General features: G+C 40.3%; 1 protein-coding gene across 1 annotated transcript; it reads left to right on the plus strand.

Annotated features, from left to right (window-relative positions):
- The first annotated feature begins 2,303 nt into the window (after positions 1–2,303).
- Positions 2,304–4,747, plus strand: LDOC1 (LDOC1 regulator of NFKB signaling). The gene has a single exon (XM_010952535.3). It carries the CDS (start codon positions 2,492–2,494, stop codon positions 2,930–2,932), a length of 441 nt encoding a protein of 146 aa, XP_010950837.1. The 5' UTR covers positions 2,304–2,491; the 3' UTR covers positions 2,933–4,747.
- Positions 4,748–27,934: the final 23,187 nt, after the last annotated feature.

Raw genomic sequence — 27,934 nt, forward strand, 5'->3', positions numbered from 1 at the left:
AGTGCTCATACCCGGGTGTGGTCCTTGTGCAAGGCTCAGCGAGGCAGCCTGTGTCAATCGCCAGATCCAGTGCCTGCCACAGATGTGTGTTCCTGGGAGTAGAGCCCCCACATCTCTTCCTGTATTAGGGTCTAGACATGGTGGAGGTGGACACTCCCTGTTGCCCCAGGCAGGTCCACCTTCTGCCCTGAGCTGTGAATGTGCAGGATGGCCAGGAACCTACCTCTGATATTTCCCATCCTTCAGTCCATCCACTGGACATTTAGGGAACACGGAGTAGATACTTTAAGTGGCTGAAGATGAAAGGATGAATCAGTGCTGGGGGGGGGGGTCCCTGCTTGGTCTTAAGGGTCTTCTTATCCAGTTGGGGTGCTCATATCCAGGAGAGTCCAAGGGCTCACTGCCTCTTACCTGCTCTTTTCCCTGCCTTCAAAGCAGAAAGGAAAGAAAGCGCAAAGACTCTGAGGCCAGGGCTACTTGATGTGTGCGAATCAGCAAGGAGGATCCTCTCAGCCTTGTGATCCTCCTCCTCTCCCTCCTTGGACCTTGGCCTTGTTTCTCTCCTCTTTCTCAGCTTCTCACTTCCATGGATGCACATTGAATTCTATTGTAAAAGGACTGAGTAGGGTTAAAAATTTATTTTGCCTTTTTTATTATGTCAGTCATGATTTCACAATGGAAACTGATTCATGATCAGAGACAGGACATACTGGATAATTTGAAGAGTATTTCTAAACACTGTATAGATACCACTTCTAATTTTTATCTTAACATCTGCACCCTGAGATTCTTTCATCCACCAAACATTTATGGAGTTCCTGCACTGGGCCAGGCACTTTTTCTTGCATTAGGACAGAGCAACCAACAAAGCAAGGCCTCTATCCACATGGACTTACATTCTAAAGTGGAGGGAGAACAATAAACAAAATGCTATGTGATATGATGGCTGCTGGTATAAAAATACTATGCAGAGAAATGGAGCAAAGTAAGGGTTTAGAGATTACGGGCAGAGAGCAGGGTGCTCTGAGAGATGAAGTGGTTAGGAAAGTCTTCTCTGAAAATAGTGGGAGAAGGAGTCAGGCAGTTAAATGGGGAGAGAGCCTTGCAAGGCAGAAAGGATAGAAAGTGCAAAGATCCTGAGGCCAGAGCTACTTGATGTTCGTGAGACTCAGCAAGGAGGACAATGAGATGAGAGCAGAGGCGGGACTGAGTTGAGGCATAGGAGGTGAGACATGGCCTTGCAGGTCATCACCAAGACTGGTTTTTATTTTGTGTGAGAGGGGAAAACTTTTGGAGGGTTTTGAGCAGGGGAGTGAAGAGATCTAACTTTTGTTCTAAAGGATTCCTGTGCCTACTCTGGAGAATATGTATACTAAAGGAAGAGAAGAGTGGAAGCTGAGTGATTAGTTGCAGCAGCCTGGGTGAGAAAGGAGGGCTGGGATCAGGATGTGAGCGGTAGAAGTAACAAGAAGTGATTCAGTTGGGGATATATATATTTTAAAAGCAGAGCCCTAAGGTCCTTGCCCCAACTCATTTCTCAACAACTGAATAATCACATTCAAAGTGGAAAAACAAAACCATTTAAAAAATACAATAAGTCTTCACTGTTAAGCAAAGAATAATACCGAGTGGCCAAGGGACCTCAATGTTAGGACGTGAAATAGAGTCAAAGATAGGTAGACTCCTGCAAATGGTGATTGGATGCTGATTTTGCAGAGCTTTTTACACTTTGCTATTTAGAACAATAATTTTTAAAAGGAGAGAGGTACACAATATTATTTTCCAACTAAAGAAAAATCCCAGTTTAAAGATTGGTTTGTCATAAAAGGATCCCTAACGGTCTTTCCTAACTGAAAGTATGTGACTCCCGTGGTGCACGCACCGCTGCCAATAGTTCTCTGGGTGAGGGAGATTTAAATAATTCCACGCAGATGGAATCTGGTGGCCACAGACCCACCAAGAAACACTGAATTGTATGAGTTGGCTGAGTTGAAGGGTGGTTAATCCTTCAAAATTGAGCAGGTTGACCCTCTATGAGAGATGAGTCTTAGCGCTCCCTGGGTCTGGCTAAGTCCTGGCCCACATCCAGGGCTGGGTCGCTGTCCACTGCCTTTATCCGCCAGCCTGGAGAACTAAGGACCAGCAGCCTGCGACCCTCCCCGCCCCTCCCCTGGCCACGCCCTGCTTTGGCCACGTCTCAGCCCACTTCACCCTGGCCACACCCCTACGGCGCTCCGCCGGTATCTTTGGCCACGCCCCTTCTCTCCCCGGCTCCCGCCTCCTCCAACCGGGCCGCGCCGGCACGCCGGCCGTCAGAGCGGGTTGTGTGGGCGGGGCTTGCGCAGCCGCCGGGACCCCTACGCGCACCGCCTCTGAACCTTAGCCACCGCGCGCCTCCGCCGCCGACACGCACTTCCTGCGGGGCCTCCGTGCGCACCTCAGCCGAGCCGGACCCAGCTGAGCCCAGCCCTGCCCTTGCAAGCTGTTCGTCATGGTGGACGAGCTGGTGCTGCTGCTGCACGCTCTCCTGATGCGGCACCGAGCCTTGAGCATCGAGAACAGCCAGCTCATGGAACAGCTGCGGCTGCTGGTGTGCGAGAGGGCCACCCTACTGCGCCAGGTACGTCCGCCGAGCTGCCCGGTGCCCTTCCCCGAAACGTTTAACGGCGAGAGCTCCCGGCTCCCCGAGTTTATCGTGCAGACGGCTTCTTACATGCTCGTCAACGAGAACCGATTCTGCAACGACGCCATGAAGGTGGCATTCCTAATCAGCCTGCTCACCGGGGAAGCCGAGGAGTGGGTGGTGCCCTACATTGAGATGGATAGCCCCATCCTAGGTGACTACCGGGCATTCCTTGATGAGATGAAACAGTGTTTTGGCTGGGATGACGACGAAGAAGACGACGACGAAGATGAAGAAGACGATTACTAGGCCTGGAGACCCTCGGGCCTAGGGGGGAGGGCCCTGCACGCCGCCCCTCTCCTCCTCGCCACCCTCCCCCCACCCCCAGTCCTGCCTCGCCTCGCCTCGCCCAGCCCGGAGCCGCCGCGCTCCCCTCGCCCCCGGATCGTCTTCCTTACCGGTCCCGCCGGTTCTCTCCCTCATCTCCCCCGTAGTGCTTGTCTTTGTTCCGGGAATAGTGCTCCAGTTACCTGCTGCTGGGGCTGGGGCCGCTCTCTGAAGTGCGCCGCCTCCGACTCTGGCCAGCCCCGGGACTCTCCCCTGCTCATTTGAACTGTGTCCTGAGCCCCAGTTATGGGGCCCCGTTAGAAACTGGTCCGACTACGCACAGCCCTGCCGCCTGTCAGGCCTACTTCTGCCCAGAGACCTACGCTGCCACCTGACCACCGTCCATCACGTTCCAGCGACAGACCAAGCAAGCCTTTGGAGATAAGGACCAACCTAGAAGATGCCTTAGTCGGCTACGCCTCCTGGACATTGATTGGAACTGCTCACCAACCCCCCCCCCCCGAAGGGGCTAATCTTTCAACCTGGTTAGTTCCCTTACTCCCAGAAGCCCTCTCCTGCCCCACCAGATTGCTGCAGGGCCCTGGTGTGCCTGGCAGCCAAATTGTTGCCGTTTCTTTTCTCCCATGCACTAGTTTTGCACAGCTGTCAATTTTCTTTCAGAACTGAAGCAATCCCACGGATGTGTGCATTTGGACAAAAATACTAAAAACAAAACAAACAAAAGCAGGTACTCAGCGTAGCTCCTCAATACTACCTGGAAAAAAGCATTTGCGTTCTTTTCAATAAATATCAAGCACTACAAAAAAAAGTGTCTTTTAATGGTTAAGTGCTGTCCTTGGCCTCTGCCACTCTCGCCCTGATTCCCACTGAGATCGGGGAACCTGGTTCAATCCCAGTGTTCCCCACTGTCTTGTCTGGGCTACGGAGGACAGCTACTGCAGGGTTTTACCGGGAATCTGGTACTCCCCTCAGCAAGGCATTGCTTAACGCCCTGGTGCGGGGAGTGTCCTCTGGGGCCTCCAAAGTGGTGTGGGCAAGGGGTGGCTGAGCAGGTGGCCCGCCATCCCAAGCTGGGAGACTTTTGAGAGTGAAAGGGGCACTATTAATAATTAGACTGGGTCAATAGGCATAAATCAGGACACATACAATATTCCTGTCTGTTTGAGCCTTTGGGTTCCTTCTTCCACACTTCCAGGGAAGTTCTGCCCCTTCAACTTTATAGCCTGTGGAGTTCTGTTGAGTTCAGGCTTCAATTAACAGCATACCACGTTGTTTTAATTCCCCTCTCAGGTGCTTGAGCAAACAAATCCTAGATCCTGAGTAAATACGCCCATAATAAACAGAGCCTGGTTTTAACATTTCATCCTCCTTGGGCAGACACCATTAGAATCCCACCAATCCATGTGCCCCAGATTCCTGCTTAACAGAAATTGACAAGATACCTGGCTGTCTCCTGAACCAGACCTTGTGCTGCCATCTGGGCTATGCAGAGATCTCTGTGGGCCTGGAGGGCTCAGAGGTGGCTGAGGAGAATCTGCATACCTTTGTGAGGCAATTACCCCAGATGACTTTAGTTACTGAAATGTTAAATCTGGGAATCTTGGCTGGGGAGTTTGTGCAGGCTGCCTCTACCAGACAGGAACTGTCAGGAGGAGTTGAGGCTTCAGTGTTCTCATTCTTACCTATATCTGCCCAGATGTCTTCATTGTTCATGCCTGGGGCCAGCCGTACCTTAGGACCTCTAATTTAGATAATAAATTTCCTTTTTGTTTAAGACCTTTTGAGACTGGATATTCTTTCATGTGTACTGGTAAACCTCACAGTGTGAGTTCAGTGAGATACTGGTCATCATACTGGTTACCTCAAGGTATAGATTCAGTGAGATCACACTCATGAGATATTTAGAATGGTTCCTGCTACATGGTGAGCATTCAGTAAACACGGGCTGTTACTCCCAGGCCTGGGAACCAAAGTATCATTCCAAAAACAGATCTCTTGCTATGAGCTTGGATTTAGTGAGAAAATGTCAGGAGTGAACAGGAAATAAGCAGGCTCAGAGAGAGTGGAAGTGAGCATGACAAGACCTCATTTCCTCTTTGGGATCTGACATGAAATCAGATAGAAAACCAATTTTCCTGGTGAGCAGGCAAAGTCCAGAGCAGGAGTCATTTTTCGGGCCTAGGAAAGTGGTTTCTGGAGGGTGGGGGCAGGAGTAGATATGACCTAGCAAAGGACGTTGAGGCCCAAATCGGGGGTGGATGTGGGCAAGTGGTGGGAAGGAGCTGAATGCAAGGTAAAAGACCCGGAGAGACTAACAGTCAGTCATTCAAAATTGTCAGGGGTCTGGGTAGACAGGAGTTAAGAGAGATGATGGTCAAAGAAAGGTGGTTCCAGTCTGTTGCTTTTATGGTGCCTTGGGCCAGAATTGGGATGATATCTAGCTACAGGTAAGGTCCAGAAAGAGAATCTAGACTGTGATTAGGTTTGGGAGTGGCCCATTCCAGGGTGGCAGTTGAAGGCATGAGTAGATGAGATTACCCCCCCTCCCCCACCAAACCAAGTGAACATGTGCTCTATGAGGAAGGGACCCTGGTCAGTGAGGATGACCCATCAGTGCAGCATCTGAGTAGCGTTCATGACAGCAACTAGGCCAAGGAGCTTCTGGAGTCGGAAATGCGCTTGTCCTGGCCTTGTATGCGTGTGCGTGAATCGGCCCTGTGTGTGTGTGGGGGGGGGGGGGGAGGGTAATGTCCTTCATGTATCAGGGAAGAGCAGGTTATTCTGTGAGCTGCAGAGAAGGACAGTGTAAGAATCTGGCTACCTGGGCAGGAGGTACAGATTCTGCAATAAAAGCCCAGACATTGGCAAAGGCTTTACCACCAAGGGAGGAACTCGTGATGATGTGATAGTGGCATAAGGCATGGCACAAAAGAATGGAGAAATAAATAAACCTATCTGAAGATAAAAGCGCCGCTCAGATGGAAACTACTAAAAGTGGGTGAAAATGCTGAAATAGCAAATATAAACTTCAGACTCCTGAATTCCCATCATAGTGGACTTGAAAGGGCCACTGAAATTCTGCTATTAATGAAATGAAATTAATCATATTGAAGGACATAATCATGTAATCATATTAAATCAACCAATGTATATTTGGATTTCTCTAATCATTTGAATATGTAAGCACTGCCATCCGTGAATTCTGTGTTGCTGTGTTTTGCAGGATGGTATATGAAGCCAGAGGTACATTAGGTACATTGTGTTTGGTTATTTTCTGCTATTAACACAGTGAAAACCTCAGCGATTTGGAAGCAGGCAGACTAGAGGGAGATGTCTTGTTGGAACTAGTGGAATGTTTATTTTTTACCAAATGAACTTTAAAAAATTAAAGCTAATAAAGGGGTATCAATTCAAGGTCCTGAGAATGTTTTCCTTGATGGATGATTAGAGTAGGATAATTGTATGAAGTATATATATTATTTGCTTTGAAATACGGATTTTGCTAGTAGCATTAAAAGTGTCTGGTAGTTTGCATTACTGAGTAGTACAAGTATATTCCCTTCAGTCTTATGTCCACTTAGTTCTAAAGGTAGATACAATGAACTGTGACCTGTTTGGTGTCCTTCGACAGTGCTCGTAACCCCCTACTTCCTACTTCTTATCATCCCCCTTGCATTTTTTCCTCTCCTGTCTGAAATGCCTCTGTTAGGATTTGTTCTTTTATCTTCAAATATTCTATTGTCCACAGCCTTAAAAAAAAAACAACAATACAATTAGCCTGTGATGGGTAATAGCTTGCTTGAAGTAATTATGAACAGCACGGCAAGATTTGTTAATGGAGCGGAAGCCCTCCCTTGGATGAGTTGGGGGAGGCTATGAGATGCCGCAAAGTGGGTTTCAGAATAGCTGGGGAGCAACATTTGTTTGCGTCCTGCTATCTGAGCGAGGATCAATAACAAATCAATTTTTCTTATGATAATAGCCAAAACATTTGCATACCTTCTCCTCCCCTGCCCTAAAGGACAAATGATTTCATGAGCAGAACTGCAATAATAGAATTCTATTTTCAGCCAAAGTCCCTATCTAATCAGGTTAATTGACCAGTCAGTTCAGAGTCAGCCATTCAGCTTGAGATAAAAAAACTGCCTCAAGACTGTCTGTCTGCCTCATTTAAAATTGTTACTTTTGAAACAAATAATACCAGTAAAAGAAAGCAAAGGGAATTAAATTTCAGTGGTAACTGAAGTAATTGGGATATTTCTGATTTATCTCTTCTCCAGACACAGATAATTGCACTGCCATACAGGACTTTTAGAACTGCTCATTTGAATGTACACAATTAAATTTTTAACATGTTCACAAATAGGAAGAATTGTATAATGAGTCCCCATAGACCCATCTCCAGATTTAAAACTTACCAGTATTCTTGCTACATCTATCCCTTTTCTTTCTTATAATTTTTATGGAATATTTAAAATCAAATCCCAGATATCATATTAATTTAACCCTTCAATATTTCAGTATGTTTCTCTAACAGATAAGTCTTTAAAAACAATCTGTAATGTCATCATCACATGTACTAAAACACAATGACTCCTTAATATTTAATACGCAATTTGTATTCAGATATCCCCAGTGTCTTAAAAATGTGTTTTTAATTATTTATTTAAATTAGATTTCCAGAAAAGGTCGACACACTGCATTTGGTTTATATGTCTCTAAACCTGTTAACTGATAACAATACCTCTCCATCCTTTTTTCTCCTGCAAATTATTTGTTGAGGTAAAAGGAATTTCCTGTATTCTGGATTTGGTTTATTCTTTTCATATCCTTGCCAAATTTTCTCTTGGGTTGTTGATGTTTTTCTCAAATTTTTAGAAGCTCTTTATTTGTTAGGGATCTATGATACATGTTGCAAACATTTATTCCCAATTTGTTATTTGCTTTTTTATTTTCTTTGTGATATTTCAGGCTGTTGCAAAAATGTGTAATATATTTCCATTTTTCCACTATCTCCTCCCATTTCTGTGCTTCTCAATGTATTTCCTTACATTCTTTCTCTTAGTGTTTATGCCTTTAACTAGTGTATATACCTCTATTGTTTTTCAGATATGAATGATCGATTTTGACTCTCAGCCATGAAAGTTAAGGAGTTCAACATCTACAGTAATACTGTTTCCCTATCAACTTTGTAAGTTACATTGTTTCTGTGTTGTCAGTGTTTGTACCATTTCCATTTTTTTTGGTGTGGCCATAATCCCCACATGTGTTTTAATCTTAATATGTCAGATAAATTCATTAAATAAGTACTATCTTGTCCAATTTTCATTCAATGTCTTTTTGTTAGCTAGTTTTTTTTTTTTCCATTTTTAGTTGCTTCTTCAAAAGGAATAAAAACCCCCACAAAATTCCTGGAAATTATATGGTCTGAGGTTTTTGAATAGTGAATGACAGTTTTGTAATGGGTCACACTTTTTTTCCTTTCATTGCTACATTATCTTTTTTATTTTTTAGTTTTATTTAAAAAATTCTTTAGGGAAGGAGGTAATTAGGTTTGTTAATTAATTTATTTATTTAATGGAGGTACTGGGGACTGAACCCAGGACCTAATGTAAGCTAAGCACACACTATCACTGAGCTCTACCCTCCTCCTGACTATCTTTTAGCATTGAATGTTATTTTGTAGAAATCTGAGGCCACCCTCATATTTTTCATTCATAATTGATTTGATGTTTTTGCTGAATTCCCAGATTTTTTCTTTCGATTTGAATAGGATATATCTAAGTGTAATTTGTTCTTTGTCATTTGTGTTTTTTTTGGTGGAACCTGGTGTGACCGTTTAATATGTAGATTCGAGGCCTAATTCATTTATGCAAAGTTTTCATAATTATTTCTTTAAATATGTATAATATATACTGATATTTATTTATGTTGGCTCTCTTTTACCTGCTGTCTATATTTTAAATTTTCTCAGACTTTAAAAAATGTTATCTTCATTTCCATTTTATTCTCTTTGCTTTGATCAATCCGGTTCATCTCTGTCTTTCACAGCATCTTTAGAAGTATCAGTCATTCTTTGTGTTGGCTTCATTTCTGTGATAGTTTTTTATTTCCATTTCTTTACCAAGTGCTGCCAGCTCATGTTTTATCTTTGGATATTCCTGAATCACATATTTGTTATTTGTCCTCTTTTCGTGTAGCTGTGGAACCTTTCTATTTTTTAAGTTGATGGTGATGTGTCTTGTTACGATATTACATGATGGTGATATAAGTCACATCTGTTTGCTGGCAGTATTTTTCTAGAGAGTGTTATTTGCCATTTTTTTCCCTGTTCCTTTCCTCCTATGGGAGTGTTTCTAGGCACCTTCCAGTATCTTACCTCCTTCCTAGTAATGCTGCTCTTCCTCGGTAAGGAAGTTGTAAGTCAGCCTTTTTTGTCTCTTTTAGTCCAGTCCCAACAGCAGTGTCTCTGACAGAAAGAACTCAATGTTGGTGGCTTGTACATTGCATTCTTCCCATTTGCCAGAGACCAGACAGATCTGACCCCTACTCTCATGTTTTCATCGTACCTGAATGTACCTAGATGATTTCTGACATTATTTTCAGAGTCAACATTCTGTACTTTCTGTTCTCGCCCCTGCTGTTCAGTCGTTCTGATATCTTAATCACCCAAGATGACTTACATTCCTGGGCAGCATGTCGAGCTAACTTTTGAGAGGGATTGAGTAAGATTCAGCTCTGGGGTGGGAGAACCTGAAAACTATGAAACAAAATATTAATGATTTTGAATACTTTCTCACTACAGCTCTGTGTGTGTGTGTGTGTTTCAAAAATAAAGATCAACTTTATTCTCAATTTTGGGAACAACTTTCTATCTCTTTGTGCAGCAAGAAGGAAAATGGAAACGTTTTAGTATCTGCGGAGAAGAGCTACCTATGTAGGAGATCTGGTTGATATGTATATGGGAAAAAAAGAAAGAAATCTGTTGTTCATTGGAATAAGTGGAGAGGATGAAATTGGTATTAGAAAATGGGCCTTAGAAGAGGTAGAAAAGTCTATACGGGAAGCTCAGTTTGTTGTGAGTTGAGAATGGATTGTTCCTCACACGAAGTTTGAGTTCAAGGTGAATGTGTTGGCAATCAGAAGGGCTGATCCCTGCTGTGGCTTGGCCTTAGATTTCCTCTGCCAACCCCATACAGTGTACTTGACTTCTCTGATTCTAAACTTCCATACCTATGTCATGGGAATAATTGTATGTTGGGACTGGTATAAGAAAAAACTGCCTAGTGTCTTATCTGGTAGTCAAAAATGTTAACACTATTCTCTTCTTCAATAGATGTTACTTAGTAAAATAGGAATGTAAATTTGGCTGTTACGGTAGTCTTTTGTGTCTTGGCAGAAAAACAGTGATATTGGGGAATTTGGAGTGTCAGGAGAAAATGCGGTCAACATATTAAGGTATTGGATTTTAGAATAGATAATTAAGAATTAATTGACATGTGAATAGCATTTGACACTTTAAAATCACTTTCATATTCAATTTCTTACTGGAGACTCACGCCAACTGAGTGACGAGATATTTTTACTTACATTTTACAAATTGGTATGTGAAGTCTCCGAGATGCTGTAGGACTTGTCCATGATAAAACATATCAGAATCTGGGCCAGAATTTCCCAAGTCCAGTGCTCTTTTTACAATTTCATGCTGCCTTTTGAAAGTAATGCCTTGTTCAGGTTGCTTATCTCCCTTGGACCGTCACTTCCTCATTTGTAATCCAGAGTATTTTCATTCGTGGCCACTCTTCAGGTTCTTCACTCATTTAGTGACAAGATAGTCCTGAGAATGAGCAACTGGCACTGTCCGCTCCAACTCTGAACTTCTGTAACTTTATCCCCATTTCACACAAACACTGCAGTACTTGCAAGAGACAGTATGAGATTTGAGAAAGATGCTGAGATTACTCATTTTTCACAGCAAAAAACCCCAACAACCTCACCCACTCCCCAGAAACCCCCCAAACTTAAATGCCCATCAAAGGAGACAGACTTAAATTATGATAAATTACATCTTTATATGAGCTAGTGCGGGGGTAAAAATAATATTTTCTTTGTATTTTTGAGGCAAAGTTCCAATAGGAATTGTAAAGCATAAAAGTAATTCATAAATACATATAGAGTATGATGAGATTTACAAATATTTTAAAACCTATATATGCATGTGTGTATGTGTATACATATATATGCAAAGAAAAAAAGGAACAGAAAGATAATGCCAAACCCTTAACAATGTTTACCCTAGAGAAGGGAGTAGTGTGAAAGAAGATTTTTTTGTTTTTTTACTCTATATTGCTCAGCTTTATTAAGAAATGAGTACTAATATAATTTAAAACATAGAATTCGTACTTGTTCTGGAAAGGTTTTGATGAAAATGAAAAACAACTGTTCGTACCATTATGAAATAGTTCTTTTTTGGAAACAATAATTCATATTGTAAAAAGCATAAACTTGTTCACAGCTTGTTATGAAATAAAAATAATTCATTTTGTGAATTATGTTACGTTACTTTGATTCTACTTAACAAGTAGAACTGATCATAAAACTCTATCAATGCAAGCAGCCTATGCTCAAATGATTACTTCAGTGGTAAGTCTGGTCAGTGCAGCTAGAAACAGGTCATTCCTGTAACACTTCAGTTTGTCCTGTCCTTTTCAGCTGTGATTTCCTTAGTAAAGCCTTCAGTTCTTGCCAGCTTGAATGGACTCCTAGATGAGTTTTCTTCTTACAGGCTCTCTTCCTTCCAATCTGTTTTTTTTCCATTGCTATTATTGTTGTCTTTTTGAAACCTAAATCTTACTAACCACTTTTTTGTTCAAAATCCTTCCATGGGGGAGGGTATATTTCACTAGTAGAGTATGTGCCTAGCATGCACAAGGTTCTGGGTTCAATCCCCAGTACCTCCATTAAAAAAAAATAGATAAACCTAGTTACCTCCCTTCCCCACCAAAAAAATCCTTCCATGATCCCCATATCTTCAGAAAGTACTTAAATTCCTCAACATGGCATTTATGTCTGGATTATTCTTTTTAAAAATTATCTTTTTATTGAGTTATAATTAACATATCATAAAATTCACCTTTTTATGTGTACAAAATTCTGTATTCTTATGATATTTACAAAGTTGTATGACCATCACCACTATCTAATTCCAGAACACTTTCATCGTCTCCAAAAGAAACCTTGTACCCATTAGCAGTTCCTCCCCATTGCCCCAACTACCCCTGCCCCCTATCCCTGGGAACTAATTTCTGACTCTATGGATTGCCTAGTCAGGGCATTTCATGCAAATAGAATCGTATGATACATGCTCTTTTGGGTTGATTTCTTGCACTTAGCATAATATTGTTATATTCTGTATCAGCATTTCATTCCTTTTTATGGCTGAATGATACTCTGTTGTATGGATATGCCACATTTTGTTTTTCCATTCATCAATGGATGGACATTTGGGTTGTTTCCAATTTTTGGCTCCTATAAATACTGTTACTATGCAAATTCATGCACAAGCTTTTGTTTCAACACCTGTTTTCAATTCCCTTGGGTTTATATCTGGGAGTGGAATTGCTACAACATATGTAATTCTGTGTTTAGCTTTTTGAGGAGCTGCCAGATTGTTTTCCAAAGTGGCTCTACCATTATATATTCCCACCAGTATTATATGAGTTTTACAATGTCTCCACATTATCAGCAACACCTGTTATTGTCCATGTTTTCAATTATAGTCATCCTAATTGGTGTGAAGTGATATATCATTGTGGTTTTGATTTACGTTTCCCTAATGGTTAATGATGGCAAGCATTTTGTCTTGAGCTTATTGGCTATTTGTATACTCTTTTGAGGGAAGAAATGCCCATTTTTAATTTGTGCTCTCTTCTCATAGTTGAGTTATAAGAATTCCTTATATATTCTGGATCCCAGACCTAATTATCAGATGATTACAAACATTTTCTCCCATTTGGTGGGTTGCCTTTTCACTTTTTTCATAATGTTCTTTGATGCACAAAAGTGGTTTATTTTAGGAAGTCCAATTTATATACTTTCTACTTGGTTGCTTGTGCTTTTAATGTCATATTTCCTAACTCAGGGTCACAACAATTAACACCTATGTTTTCACAGTCTTCATGTTTTACATATATGTTTTCATAGTTCTCAGTTTTTAGTTTTAACTGTTTCATTTTGGTCTTTGGTCCATTTTGAGTTAATTTTTATATAGGGTGTGAGGTACTCATATAAATTCATTCTTTTGCAGGTGGATATCCAATGTCCCAGCACCATTTGTTGAAAGGAGAATCATTTTAGCCCCAATGAACTGTCTTGACACCCCTATGAAAAATCAATTGACCATAGATGTATGGATTTATTTCTGGAATCACAATTTTATTCTGTTGAGCTATATGCTTATGTCAGTATCAGACTGTCTTGATTACAGTAGTTTTGTAGTAAGTTTTGAAACTGGAGACCATGAGTCCTCCAACTTTGTTCTTTTTTCAAGTTTTTTTTTTTTTTTTGCTGTTCTGGGTCCTTTGTATTTTAATACAAATCTTTGGCTTAGATTGTGAATTTCTTCAAAAAAGACAACTGACTTATGATAGGGATTGTTTTGAATCTGTAGATCAGTTTGGGGTACATTGCCATCTTAACAATAATCAGTGAACATGGGCTATCTTTCCATTTATTTAGGTCTTCTTTAATATGTTTCAGTGCTGTTTTGTTGTTTTTATTATGTATCTTCTGCTGATTTTGTTAAATTTACTCCTTAGTTTCTTATTCTTTTTGCTATTATTCTAAATTGAAATTTTAAAATTTCATTTTCAGATTGTTTGTTGTTAGTCTGTAGAAATACAGTTGACCCTTGAAAAATAAAGGTTTGTACTGCATGGGTCCACGTCCATGTGGATTTTTTTCCAATAAGTATGTACTACAGTGCTGCACTATCTGAAGTTGGTTGAGTCTGTGAATGTGGAACTATGGATACTGAGGGCCGACTGTAAAGTTATATAGAGATTTTTGACTGCTTGAGGGTTGCCCCCCCAATCCTCACCATTGTTCAAGGATCAACTGTGTATTTCATTTCTCTTTATTGATATTGTATCCTGCAACCTTGCTGAACTAATTAGTTCTAGTAGTTTGTTTTTGTAAATTGCTTAGGATTCTCTAATCTGAGATCATGTCATCTGGAAATAGAGTAGCATTACTTCTTCCTTTCCAATCTGGATGCCTTTTATTTCTTTTTCCTTCCTTCCTTCCTTCCTTCCTTCCTTCCTTCCTTCCTTCCTTCCTTCCTCTCTCTCTCTCTCTCTCTCTCTGACTAGAACCTCTAGTACAATGTTAACTAGAAGTGGCGTGAGCAGACATCCTTGTCTTTTTCTTGATCTTAGAGGGAAAGCTTTCAGTCTTTCACCCTTAAGTATGAGGTAAGCTGTGGGTTTTCATAGATGCCCTTTATCAAGTTAAGAAAATTCCCTTCTGTTCCTAGTTTGTTGAGTGTTTATATTATGAAAGAGTGTTGGATTTTGTCAGATGCTCTTTCTGTATTTATTGAGATGATGGTGTAGTTTCTGATTTTTTTTTCTGTTAATATGGAGTATTACATTGACTGATTTTTATATGTTGAATCAACCTTGCCTTCCTGGAATAAATCACACTTGGTCATGTGATACAATCCTTTTTACATATTGCTACATTTGGTTTGCTATATTTTGTTGAGGATTTTTATCCACATTCATAAAGAATAATGACATGTAAATTTTTTTCTTGTGATCTCTTTGTCTGGTTTTGGTATAAGAGCAAAACTGGCCTCATAGAATGAGTTAGGAAATTTTCTACATACATTCCTTTGCACTTGCTTTTTTCACTTATTTGTAAATTCACTCTGTCAGCTAATAGATGCTGTCCTCATTTTTTGTACAGCAGCACAGTAAACTCTGATTTGCTGTAGTTATTCAAAATTCTCCTATGTATGGGAAATATTTTGTTATTACAAAAATAAGATTCATCATTAGTAACAATGTGCATATTTTGTTTTATATTCATGGAGGTACATCTTTATAGTAAGTTCCTGGGAGAAGGGTTGCTAGATCAAAGGGTAGGAGCATATGTAGTTTGTTAGCTATTCCTAAATTTCCTCTCATAGTGTTCTTGCCACTTCATACACCCATCAGAAATGAGTGAGACTGCCTGTTGTCCTTTAGTGTTACCAGGATAAGGGCTATTTTGAATTTTTTACTCTCTGATAGATATTTTTAATGGTACCTCAGTGTAGTTTTAATTTGCATGTCTCTTATTGTGAGTGAAGTATTTTTCATATGTTGAGGACTGTTTTTATTTCTTTTTCTATGTATTATTTGTTCATATCTTTTGACCATTTTTTTCTGTCTTGTTTTTCTTCTTTTTCTCTCTTTATTAAAAAGCTTTTTACATACCTGGGAAATAGCCCTTTGTGATACAAGTTGCACGGATTTTCTCCCAGTTTTTCATTTGTATTTTACCTTTTTATGGTTTTTTTTTTTTGGCAGTGTCAAAGTTTTGCATTCTCATGTAGATGGATTCATTAGTCCTTTCTTTTATTGCTTCTAGATTTTGAGTTATAGGTAGAAGACTTTCCCCACACTCAGGTTATAAAGGAATCCTCCCCAATGTTTTCTTTTAATACTTCCATGGATTCAATTTTTGGACATTTATATTTCTGTTCTGTTTCATGTATATTATAGTGTATGATGTATCCAATTTAATTTTTTTCTCAAATGGCTATGCAGTTGCCCCATGTCATTTGTTAAATCATTCGTCTTATTCTTAATTATGTGATAAGATTTTCATATACTACATTTCTATATGTCCTTGTGTCTGTGTTTTCCAGATATATATTATATGCAAAATTTCTTTCTTTGTGTTTTTGAGATATACTATTATATGCAAAATTTCTTTTCCAATTCTTCTGCCTCTAGTCATTTTCTCTTGTCATGAAATTGTAGTGAAGGTAGTGGGAATCCTTACGTTGTTCTTGTCCTTAGTGACACTACTTCTCATGTTTCCTTACCCACATATATAAACACATAGATATATATTTGTGTGTTGTGTGTTGCTATGTGTGTATGACAGAGAGATAAAAAAGAAACAGAGAGAGAGAGAGGTTAATCATGGTGTTAAATTTGTACAGCCTGTTTTTGGTATCTGTGGAGAAAACCTTATGGTTTTTTTCCTGATATTTGTTAAAATGGTGGTTAATGAATCTTCTAATATAAAACCATTCATGTATTTCTGGAATAAATCTCATTTGGTCGTAACATCTTTTTATTTTTAATGTATAATTAGAATCTGCTTGCTAATATAATTCAGAATTTTCCATTGATATTCATGAAACTGGTCTGTAGTTTCCCTGTTTGTGTTTTTAATCAGGTTTAGGTATCAATATTATACTTCCTTCATTAACAAAACGAAAATTTTCCTTTTACTATGCTCTAGAACAATGTAAGTACAGTAAGAGTGTCATATCTAGTTTCAGTTAAAAGTCTATTTGAGCAAAATAGTCACTGCAAAGTTAGTACATCAGAATTCTCCAGTGGGGGGAAAATATATGATATTTGAAAGTCCTTTGTTTAATAAATAAATAGTTAACTACAAGTTTAATAAGTTATTAGAGTTAACATTTGATAATAGTTAATAGTTTAATACAGTATTTAATAAATACTTTATATTACATAGTTTGATCTTCACTTCAGTTTAATGATTCTGTTATATCCATTTTATGATACGAAAACTGAGGCTCAGAAGGATTAAGTGGCTCGCCCAAGCCACACATTTAATGAGCAGCATGAGAAGAACTTCAACCTAGATCTACTGTTTTCATGTACTCTGTTTATTCTATACTATGTCCATAAAGTGTAGTTCACTGCCTTTAGGTCAGTAGTTAGCCAACATTTGAACTCACAATTAGTTTACACTTACATTTAGTAGAGAAAAACATCCTTGGTTTTGTATCTATTTTTGTCAGACTATGACGCTACCAGTTTTCACAAGTAGTATCCTTGGTGATGAGAAGCAGTAACATGTGTATGTCCCGATAATAATCTCTCTCTTTCTCTCTCCCTCCCTCTCTCACACACACAGAGACACACGCACATACTTATCCTTCGGAGGACATCATGAGAGAAATTATCTTGAACCATCATTTCGTAAAATTCAGATAGGCTTTTGGCATACAGAGTTGTTACGATTTGAGGAGCACACTTTCATTCATAGTGTATTCTCAGTTGACTTACCTGCCTAATGTAGAGATGAGACTGGGTCTCAGTTATCAGTCGTTTTGAAGATAGGCATATTCAGAGTAAAAACGAAAGTGAACAAATTCCAAATTATCTGTAAGAATAGATTTAATGTGATGCCAGATACTTTCCACAATGTATTGAAAATTCCAGAAACAAGCATACTGCATAATCTCTTGTACCTTACTTACACTTGACTACTTGTATTAAAGTAACTCGGAATGGGGAAATATAAGTGTAAAATAATATAATGTAATATATTACAATCAGTAACTCACTAATACATCAGTATAAAAATAGACGTTTTGGTGATAAGAAGCATTTCCTTTTGATGTGCATTTATCTTCAGGTAAGTGCTCTAGCAAGTTAGTTAGCATGATTGTCTTTACTCCACCTAATTCTGGGAGTGCCTGGAGCCCTGGCATGGCTGTGCACAATCTGCCTTCACTCCCCCCACTCCTCTTTGAATTCATCTTTCCTTTTTTATTCCTCATTCTGAGCTCCAGCTTGACTGGCTTTCTGTAATTTCAGGACTGCCAAAATTTTTCCTTCCACAGGGACATCCACATGCTGTTTCTCTGCCTGGGGCAATTTTCCCCACCTCTCTTTACATAGTTAACTCAAACAACCTTCTGATCTTACCTTAAATATAATCTTCCTAGAGTGGCCTTAACTGACTAGTTCCTCCTCTTCCAAAACGACACCTGTTATCAACTCACACTATACTATGCTTCTCCTTGGAGCATTTGTAAAATGGTCATTTATATAATTTTGTTAGTGTCTCCTACTAATGCGAGCTCTGTGCAGTCAGGCTTTTTGCCTGTCTCATTCTCCACTGGATCACCAGTACTTAGAAGAGTCACGAGCACCTAATAAATATTTGTTGTATAAATAGATGAGTGAATGAATGAGTGATTTTAAACAAGCATTGTGAAAGGATTGGTGCATGAGATAATCAGAGCCTGGGGGAAATCAGATAATTCAGGCATCATTACGTAAGAAAATACAGGGAGAGAGACTGTAGTGCGCATGCCCTAGGAAGGAAAGCAAGCCTTTCTGGGAAAGAAAGATGACATGCAGCTCTCTTTGCAGTGTTTTCAGCACTTATGAGCCATTATTATTTCCTTATTTAATTTACTAAACAAAAGTAGTAAGCAAGGACAGCCGGGAGTGGAAATCTTTCTAAGGTTTACCAATGATGTACACAGCTTCTCATATCACTTTATTGTCAGTAGTAACATTAAATTCTTATGCTCTGCTGGAGTATAAAAGTGTATTTGAAAAAAAAAAACATTATCATTGAAAACACTGGATTCATGTTGTCACCCTAGGGAAATTAGGAAATGCCAGTGATTTAAGTTTGAGGTTAAAGGATACTTTTGGAGAACGAAAGATAATGGGTTTTTTTTAACACGTCAACATAAGAGCCGTGTTTATCTACATGCAGTGGTTGACTGTTGTGAATTTACTTTTCTTCTTTTATACCTCCTTATTTCCATGTCCTTTTCATTTTTCTGTACTTCCCCCTTTTCTTGACTGATCAGTCAACATGGAACAGTTAAAGTACATTCAGCCTCTGCATCTTTAGGCCAAAACTTTCTAAACGTACAATAGAAAGAATTCTGCATGAAACTTTCCGCTCTGCGATGAGCTTGGTGTAACTGCCTCTGGGATGGTAGCTGCCCTCATAGATTTCAGTGGGTCAGTAGAATTTGAGAGACTGTTTTAAGTGTTCTTTTAAGCATTGCATATTTAATAATTTTTGGTCATTTACAAAATTTCTTTTGGCAAGATTGCATATGGAAAACATAAACATCATTGGTAGTAATTTTTAAACTTTTCAATTGAAAGTCGTTATAGAAATATTAGTTCAATTACTAGTATTTACATGGCATTCTGCTTTATGGCGGTTGGTGGTCTGGTTCAAATGTTTACTTCCTTAGTGAAGCCTTTCCAGGTCTTAGCCCACTTCCCTTGGATGCATACATACACACATCAGACTCAGTCTTGTCCTTTCTTCATACTCCTTTAGCACTTAAATCAGTTTATTCCAGAAAACTGGACGGAAATATTTGGATCAATTGCATGGCAGTAAACATGTTTTTAAGAGTTAGAGAGAGAAAAGGGAAGAGGGTTTCTATTTTCTGAGCTTTACTTTGCCCTTTTTCTGATAACACCAATACCAGAGCCCTGCCTCTGAGATACAGTCTCATGGACAAGAAGTCCTGAAGCTAACAGAAAGCTGGAAAATTTCCTTCATGGTAACCGTCTCAGTAAATAATGTCTCAATATCTTCTTATATCAAGGCATTGCTACATAGAATTTGAAAAATGCTCATATGCACAATGCACAATATAAATAAACTCATCAAAATCATTGAATGGTAGGCCATTGTCAATTATGAGTTCTCTTCAATGCTTTAAAAATATCTGTAGATGTACTTCAAGAAGACAATGATATCCTGAAACCTGTTTGGGTTTCTGGCTGTGCTTCTGGCTGTGCACTCTGGGAGAGCTTCTCTTGCAGAGATATATCTGGGAAGAGGACATGAATTATATCGCCTTGGTTTTGGCGACACAGTGATTTGACTGCTGCCGACGTAGCTTTTAAATCCCTAGGATAAATGATTCTCTTTTGCAGAAAGTAACTGTTTGAGTGGAGGTCCAGTGTCAGTGCTATTAATGGCCCTATGATGACACAGTTCACATCAAGGATGAAAATGTTTATGGTCTTTTATTTGTTTATAGATTGTTGTGTATCTCAGGAGGCATATTAAGTCTTTCTGTAGACACTGAAATTGGGGTAAAGACCATTGGAAGTACCTAACGTTACCCTCACAGGCCTGCCTCAGAAATAAGATTGAAATCCCTAGTCTCTTGCTTTTGTTAAGAAATATTTATAAAGGGAAGTGTAGATGGAGACAGTTTGTGAGAAGGGGGAATGTGTGCTGGGTTTGGGTGGACTTGCTTGTGTAAGATGTTGTTATCAGTCCCTCGGACGTTTTAATGTTCGGCGTCACTAATGTGGCCCCATGGAGTGCTGACTAGAATCACATTTCTGAATGTGTACATTATGCTGGCCCTCTGCTAAGCACAACATATCATGATCTGTAAACTTTATCATGACTTTTCAAAATATTATTATTAATTGAGGCCCAGTGAGGTATAAATACTTGTCCAAATTTTTTGAGTCAGGATTCATACTCAGGTCTATATGATCCCAAAGGCAGCATCATAATTCTGTTTGAATAATCAATATGCATCAAATATCATGTAACAGAGGAGTAAGCATATATGAGAGAGGGGGTGACATTTGAAGGGTGAGTGTCTAAGTTTCCTGTGGCTCCTGAAACAAATGACTACAAACTTGATGACTTAAAATAGCATAAAATTGTTCTCTCACAGTTTTTGAGTCCAGAAGTCTGCAATTAAGGTGTATGCCAGGCTGCACTCCCAGTGGAGGCTCAAGGAGAGAGTCTGTTTTGCTTTTTACCTTTTCCAGCTTCTGATAGCTTGTATCATGTCTCTGATCTCTGCTTCTACAGTCACAATGCCTCCTTTTCTGTTTGTCAGATCTCCCTCAGCCTCAGTCTTATAAAGACACTCATCCTTGTCGTTGGATTTAGGGATCATCCTGGTAAGCTAGAATGAGCTCCTCTTCTCGAGATCCTTAACTTGATTACATCCACAAATACCCCTTTTACAGATAAAGTAACATTCACAGTTTCCAGGAATTAGAATGTAGGCATATATTTTTGAGGGGGTACCATTCAGCCTGGGAGTAATGGATTTCTTGGTCAGACTGAGTTGGACCAGGGTCTTTGGCCCCCTTTTCCCAGTTGTGGCTTCCTGGAGGAGATGGAATTGTTGGAGCTCTCTTGAAGGCCTGAAGAGATGGATAGGTCTAATCATAAGTTGAACAGACAAGGGGGTACCAATGTAACAGCTTATCCCTATGGGTGCAAAGCAGCCAATGTAAAATCATTGATAAAAAAGTTAAAAGATTCTGTAGGATAAAGTAGTTTTAGAGTGAATGTTTCCCATATAGACTCTGTCTCCAAGGGAATTACATTCTAAGTAGATGACAGTTTATTGAATACAGCACGGGCCTACTACAACAGTTTAGCAGATGCTGGATTTTTTCCATAAAAATCCACAGCAGAAAAATAGATGTTAAAGGATGGAATCACCATACTGGGGGAAGAAATATGAAGAGCAGAACGAAACTGAACAGGCCTGCTCTCAGACAAAAACACCACCTTTCCTTTCTGGTCAGCAATGATCAGAGTCCCTCCACCACTATTTTGATCTGGAGCCATCAGGGCTAATTTCATCTTGTCCTTCTATCTTTTGTAGGTTAGTTCCACAGATATCCCAGGTCTCCTTATCTCCGTAGTAACCTTGTGCATCTTTTGTTTTTAACCCGATTTCTCAACTCCTGAAAACCATCTACTTTGCCCTCTGGAAATCAGCATCAGTGTTCAGTAGAATCTTATTTATTTTCAATAACTGCTCTTACTGTCTCCTCCCTATGCTAACTGAAATCTGGCTCTACCCCAGTGACCTTCTCAGCAGCCTTTTTAAATGGTGGATTTTCTTCCTCTACCACACTCCAATGACTATTGATCCTGGAGTTAGGATCGGTATTTTTATTGCTTCTGCTTGCTAATAACAGACTATTCTCTTTCTTCTTCTCCCAGCTTGGAATCTTATGTCATTAGATTGTATATCTCCTGTTACCCCTTGTTATAGTTCATTTTATACGTCAACTTGACTGAGCCACAAGATGTCCAAATATTTGGTTGAACGTTATTCTGGCTGTGTCTGTGAAGGAGCTTTTAGATGAGCTTAACATTAAAATTGATAGACTGAGTAAAGCAGTTGCTCTCTGTAATGTGGTTGAGCCTCATCCAGTCAGTTGAAGGGGCTTGAATAGAAAGAAAACGCTGACTTTCCTCAAATAGGATGGAATTTCTCCTGCATAACTGCCTTTGAGCTGGGACATTATTTCCGCCTCCCCTTGCTGCCTTTGGACTTGAACTGAATCATTGGCTCTTCCTGGCTCTTGAACTTGGAATTACACTATCAAATCTCCTGGTTCTCAAGCCTCCATATTCAGACTGGAGCTACACCATTGACACCATTGGCTCTCCCGAGTCTCCAGCTTGCTGACTGCAGATCTTGGTACTTGTCAGCCTTCATAATCATGTGAGTCAATTCCTTATAATAAATCTCTTTAAATCCTGTTGGTTCTGTTTCTCTGGCAAACACTGGGTAATACACTCCTCTCTATTACAGTCGTCTACTGACTTCTGGTTTACCCCTCTTCAGTCATCAAAGATATTTTACCTCATGGCACACTTTCACTCTTATCCATACAATTCCTATTTCAATTCCTGGTGATTTCAATATTCATGTATGTGATCTTTCCAAGACCCTGGCCTCTCAGTTCCATGCTGTGTTCTTCAGTTTCATTTTCTTTACCAACTTTGCTACTTGTTCCTATGGCCATGCCTTATCTTGTCATCAATAACTGCAACCCCTCCAAAATGTGTGTGAAGCATCCCATTTGACCACCAGCTCCCTCTGGTGCGCTGATAACAGCAATTATTTTACCCCACTGGGACCTCCAATATAGTAACTTTGCTAATTTTTCTCTATCAACTGTCTACCCCACTCCCACCCCACTGCTGCCATGAATATATCCTCATTTGCATCCACATTGGGCTTAGTGTCTTAGTGTCCACAATCCATTATTACTTTCAACTCCCTTGCTTTTCCTTTGTTTATCATACTCAATTGACAAAATCTCAAGCCTGGTTAAATCAAACATGGTTGGAGAAACTCATACAATCATGCTAAGTGGTCTCAGTTTAAATTCAAGATCACCAGCCTCAAGTGGATCCTTAAAACTGTCTGGCAATTATGCTATATTTGCCAATTCCATTAACACTCTCAGTGACTATTTTGTGCCTTCTGCCTTTTCAAAAATGAGACGCTCACCCCCTCCACTTGCTTCCTGTTTAAATGAGAAATAGAAATAACCAGAAGAAATTTTCCTTAAGCTGCCGTCACCACATCTTCCCACCAGTCAGCTTCTATGCTCATATACTCAGCCTGCTTTGACATTACTCTGGGTGAACAGTCTGTACTCCCAGCTAGAGCCATTGCCCTTAATTCCATCCCTGCTCACCTACCCCAGGATATCCCTTTTGCAATTTTCTTCTTCCTTTCCTGTATCATTATTTTTTCCCTGAATCTGTCTCATAACCTACTAATGTCTCTTCTATTCCAATAAAACATAACAAAATAGGTCTCTTGATTTCATTTCCCTCTCTGGCTGCTGCCTTATTGCTCCTTCCCCTTTACAGCAAGAGCCCTTGAAAGAGGAGCCTGTACTGCTGTCTCCAAGTCTTCTCCAACTTGTTCTTAAGGCTTTCAGTCTTAGCACTCTGTACACAATTGATTTGATAAAGATTACTGTGGTGGACTGAATTATGTCTCCCCAAATTCCAGTGTTGCAGTCCTCAACCCCAGTACCTCAGCATGGGACCTTATTTGGAGATAGGGCCTTTACAGAGGGAATCAAATTAGAAGGACATCACTGGGTGGGCCCTTATCCAATAGGACCAGTGTCCTTATAAGAAGAGGGGATTAGGACACACAGAGAGACATCAGGGGCACATGCTTACAGAGGAAAGGCCATGTGAGGACACAGTGAGAGTCTGCGAGCCAAGGAGAGAGGCCACAGAAGAAACCAAGCCTGCCAGCACCTCGATCTGGGACTGGAGCCCCCAAGACTGAGAGAAAATAGATCTCTGTGGTATAAGCCGCCCAGTCTGTGGTATTGTGCTCTGGCCGCCCCGGCAGACTAGTACGGTTAGCAGTCATGTCCATACTGCCGAATCTTAAAGCCCATTCTCAGTCGTCATGTAACTTGACTTACGAGCAACATTTAATATAATTCATCACTTCCTCCTCCTTGATACAATAGCTTCACTTTGTTTCAAGGATATCATAATCTCTTGATTTTCCTCATGCCTCACTGGTTTCAGCTTCTCAGTGTCCTTTGACGAGTGTCCATCCTCCACTTCCTCAATTCTAAACTTTGAACTACTCAGGGATCAGTCCTTGGACCTGTTATGCATTCCGCATTTATCACTCCCATTCTGGTCCAAGACACAACTTCTAGCCTACAATCTAATCTAGCCTGCATTATAGCGATATCTGCTTCACTTGACTCCCTGCTTCCATATTTGACTGTCTACAGTGTGTTCTCCACACAGCAACCACAGGGATATTTATAAAGGCCTAAAGGCGTATGTGACTTCTCTTCTCAACACCAGTGATTCCTCTCTCTACCAGGGTAAACGCTTTATACCATCAGGTCCTTGTCATCTTCCTCCTGCCTCGCTCCCTCCGTCTCCTATGACTGTCCCCTTCACTCACTATACTCACCTGCACTGGCCTCTTTGCTTTGCCTTGAGTATGCCAGACATGCTCCCACCAGGACAGGTGTGCATTTGCTTCATTTTGCCTGGACTGGACCTTGCCCAAACGTCTGCCGGTCTCTCTCCCTAACCTCTGTCAGGACTCTGCTCAAAGGCCGTCTTCTCAGTTCTGTCCTTCCTGTGTGTCCTGTTTACAATTTGGATGCCACTCCCTGCAGTCTCCGCTCACGTTCCGTTCCCTGCTTTTCCGCATAGCACTCAGCGCCAGCTGACACGCACTGTGCTTTACTGCTGTGCCTGCTCACCATGCACACGTGAACGGAAGCTCCACGAGGGTGCGCATTTCCGTCTGTTTTGTTTGCCATTGCATGCCTACCTCCTAAGACAGGGCCTGCTACATATTTGGAGTTCCGTGAATATTTGTTGACTAAAGACATGAATGAATGACCAAAATATATTAGTAGCTCAGAATGTGATCATTTTTCCCCAGATAGCACTGCACGGAGCAGTAAGTTATAAGGAAAAACAAACCACTCAAGATGATATAGAATTCAAAGGAAGAAGATGTTGGGAACCGTGGATAAAAGTCAAGACCTATGACTGCTTATATCTGACTGTGATGCCTTCAAGTTTTTATGTTAAAAACAATCTGCTTGTTTTAATGGCTTCAATTTGGCTATAAACTACAGTTTCTTGAGTTTTCCTTACCTAAAATAGGACACTGAACACCCTGTGTGTGAAAATTGTGCTCTCCAATGAGTGAGAAAATAAGAGGGAGCATTCTAAAAGATAACACATTAAGATATCACCTGCTGAAAAAGGACATTTTAAAGGCCACTTTTTATCAACACGATTTTTCTGTATCCTGTAGAGTTTGAAACTATTAATTTTGAAGTACACATGGTATTATAATCACCCAGTGTCCAAATAAAGCCTCCAAAGACATAATCATTACTTCTGAAAGTCCATGAAAACTGCTGTGAAATAGAAATATGAAGGCTGGTTCTCACTTTTTGGTTAGACATTATGTTACCAGTAAAACCAAAGTCTTAAAAACCTTTTCTGTGTCCCTCTGGGCTGTTTGCCTTACCCCATTGTCTTATTGGCTTTGTGTGATGTGAGGATTTTCTTCCTTTGTGTTAGCAGGGTTTACTTCCTTTTCCAGGCTTTATGAAGACTTAGCCAAGGGCTCTTGGGCTTAGTACCTCGCCTAATACCTGGCACCTTGTAGTCCTCAATAAATTTAGACTGATTGAAGAGGTATTCATGTAAAAACATATATTTGTCCTGTGTTTCTCAAAGGGTAATTTGTCAAACACCTGCACCAGAGTCACTGAGATGCTTATTTCTTTTTTTTTTTAATGCAAATTCCTATAGTCCATCCATGACATACTGAATAGCATGGAGGCGCTGAAATCTGAGAAGTTCTTTTAAGCTGCTCCTGTTTGTCACACTGTGTGTGACAGGTGCTGCGATGGACAATTGAGACGTTTTCTGTCCTCTGAAAGGGCTCAGCGTGCAATGAGGAACAGGGAATGGATGAAAAATACTTAAACGAATGGATAATTGTAGGATGTGGTTAATGCTATGAAAGAACAGATGCAGGGCTTTGAGAAACAGTAACAGGATGACCCACTTTATGTTGGATATTCAGGCAAGTTCTGTCTGAGGGGCGACAGTTGAGACAGGAAGATACTTGAAGCCATAGGGTACTCCTACACTTCGAGGTTGGAAAGAGGACGTCAGTGAGGATCCTACCCAGGGCACTTTGCAGAGTGAAGGGAGGCGGGGCTCGTGTGTGAGGCGGAGCTGCTCCCTGGCAACGTCTCCCCACAGGCCACGCAGGCCACCCTCAAGGATCCTGTGTGAATGTGGATGAAAATCGTATCTGTTTCAGAGCTCACTGTAAGGAGTAAATACGCAGTTAGTGCCCAGCAGATAGAGAATGCTCAATAAATGTTAAATATTATGTATTGTTTTAGCTTGGATTGCTTGGATACTAGTGAGTTTGTAGATCTTTTTTTATTTTCCACTATTATTTCTTTTTGGAGGGATTTCCTGTTCATATTCTTTGACAATGTAATGTTGTGTTCCCTTTTTTTCATTGGTTTTCAAAATCTTGACCTTTGTATCTCTAGCTGCAAAATAAAGTTGTATCAGCTGCTTTCTAAAGGCTTGTCTAGCTTGTTTTCTTCATATTTCTGAGTGTCTTAAAGGCAGAGCCATCTCAGTGAGAAAGGCTTGGCCCCCTAAGAGTTTTAGAAAGCAGTTTGACGTTACAGTTTATGAAACAGATGGCCTGCACTTAGAAATCTGTTTTTATTGTTGGACAGCATTATACTGTTCTACATATTTGTCTCCAAGTTGCTCGGGTTTCACTGCTGAGAAGACAGTGTCTTCTGAATAACACCTCAGGTTAGTTAGCCTCGTCTTCTTTAAGGCCATAATCTTTTGCCTTGAGATTGTCAGTTGTCTCTGCAAAGGCGTAATATCAGATGATGCACTTAAACTTGACAAAAGTAAACTATCCTCTCAGAATGTCCTGGGTCATTTCTTTGCTGCTAAATTTTCTCCTTGTAATTAGTAATGGCATTAGTAGCAGTAACGTACATGAGTGAGATCAGCAACATAAGATCAAGACTAGAAAGAATCCTTTGGCTTTGCATTTAGGTCGTAACATCTTTGGGTGAATAACAAAAACTACACATTTATTGCTTCTTTTTCCCACAGATTCTCTATGGGATACATCTTTGTTACGTTCTAAAAGCCACACTCACAAAGAAATTAGAGGTGGCCTTTCACCCCTCCATGTATTCTCACCTCCTACCTGTGCATGAGCCTATCTGTGTGGGCAGTGTTCTGTGTATTGTAGAAAAGAGGTAGGTGATTATCCTCTTCAGGTATGTAGGCTGATCATTATCATTTAATGCTCAAACCAGGGTGCTTCTAGGAGTGAAAAAGGGTAGGACGAATGCGTAGGGCAGGAGCTCCATGCTGGCATTCTGACCACCTTGAATGGCTCCACGTAGGCCACGGGGACAAGACTCAAACACAGACTGGCCCAAGTCTTGGCTTGTTAACCTCCTAGGAACATGACAAGAATGGCACCTTGTGAGGAGTTGTCACAGGGTGTTTCCCATTTGACTCCCTATCTCGTGAAAGGCTGCCAGGAGGCAGTTTCTTATCTGTGTCCCT

The sequence above is a fragment of the Camelus bactrianus genome, chromosome X (assembly GCF_048773025.1).
Source record: "Camelus bactrianus isolate YW-2024 breed Bactrian camel chromosome X, ASM4877302v1, whole genome shotgun sequence".
Taxonomy (NCBI): Eukaryota; Metazoa; Chordata; class Mammalia; order Artiodactyla; family Camelidae; genus Camelus; species Camelus bactrianus.

Coding starts and splice junctions, on each gene's coding strand:
- LDOC1 (XM_010952535.3), top strand. CDS start 2,492: ATGGTGGACGAGCTGGTGCTGCTGCTGCACGCTCTCCTGATGCGGCAC.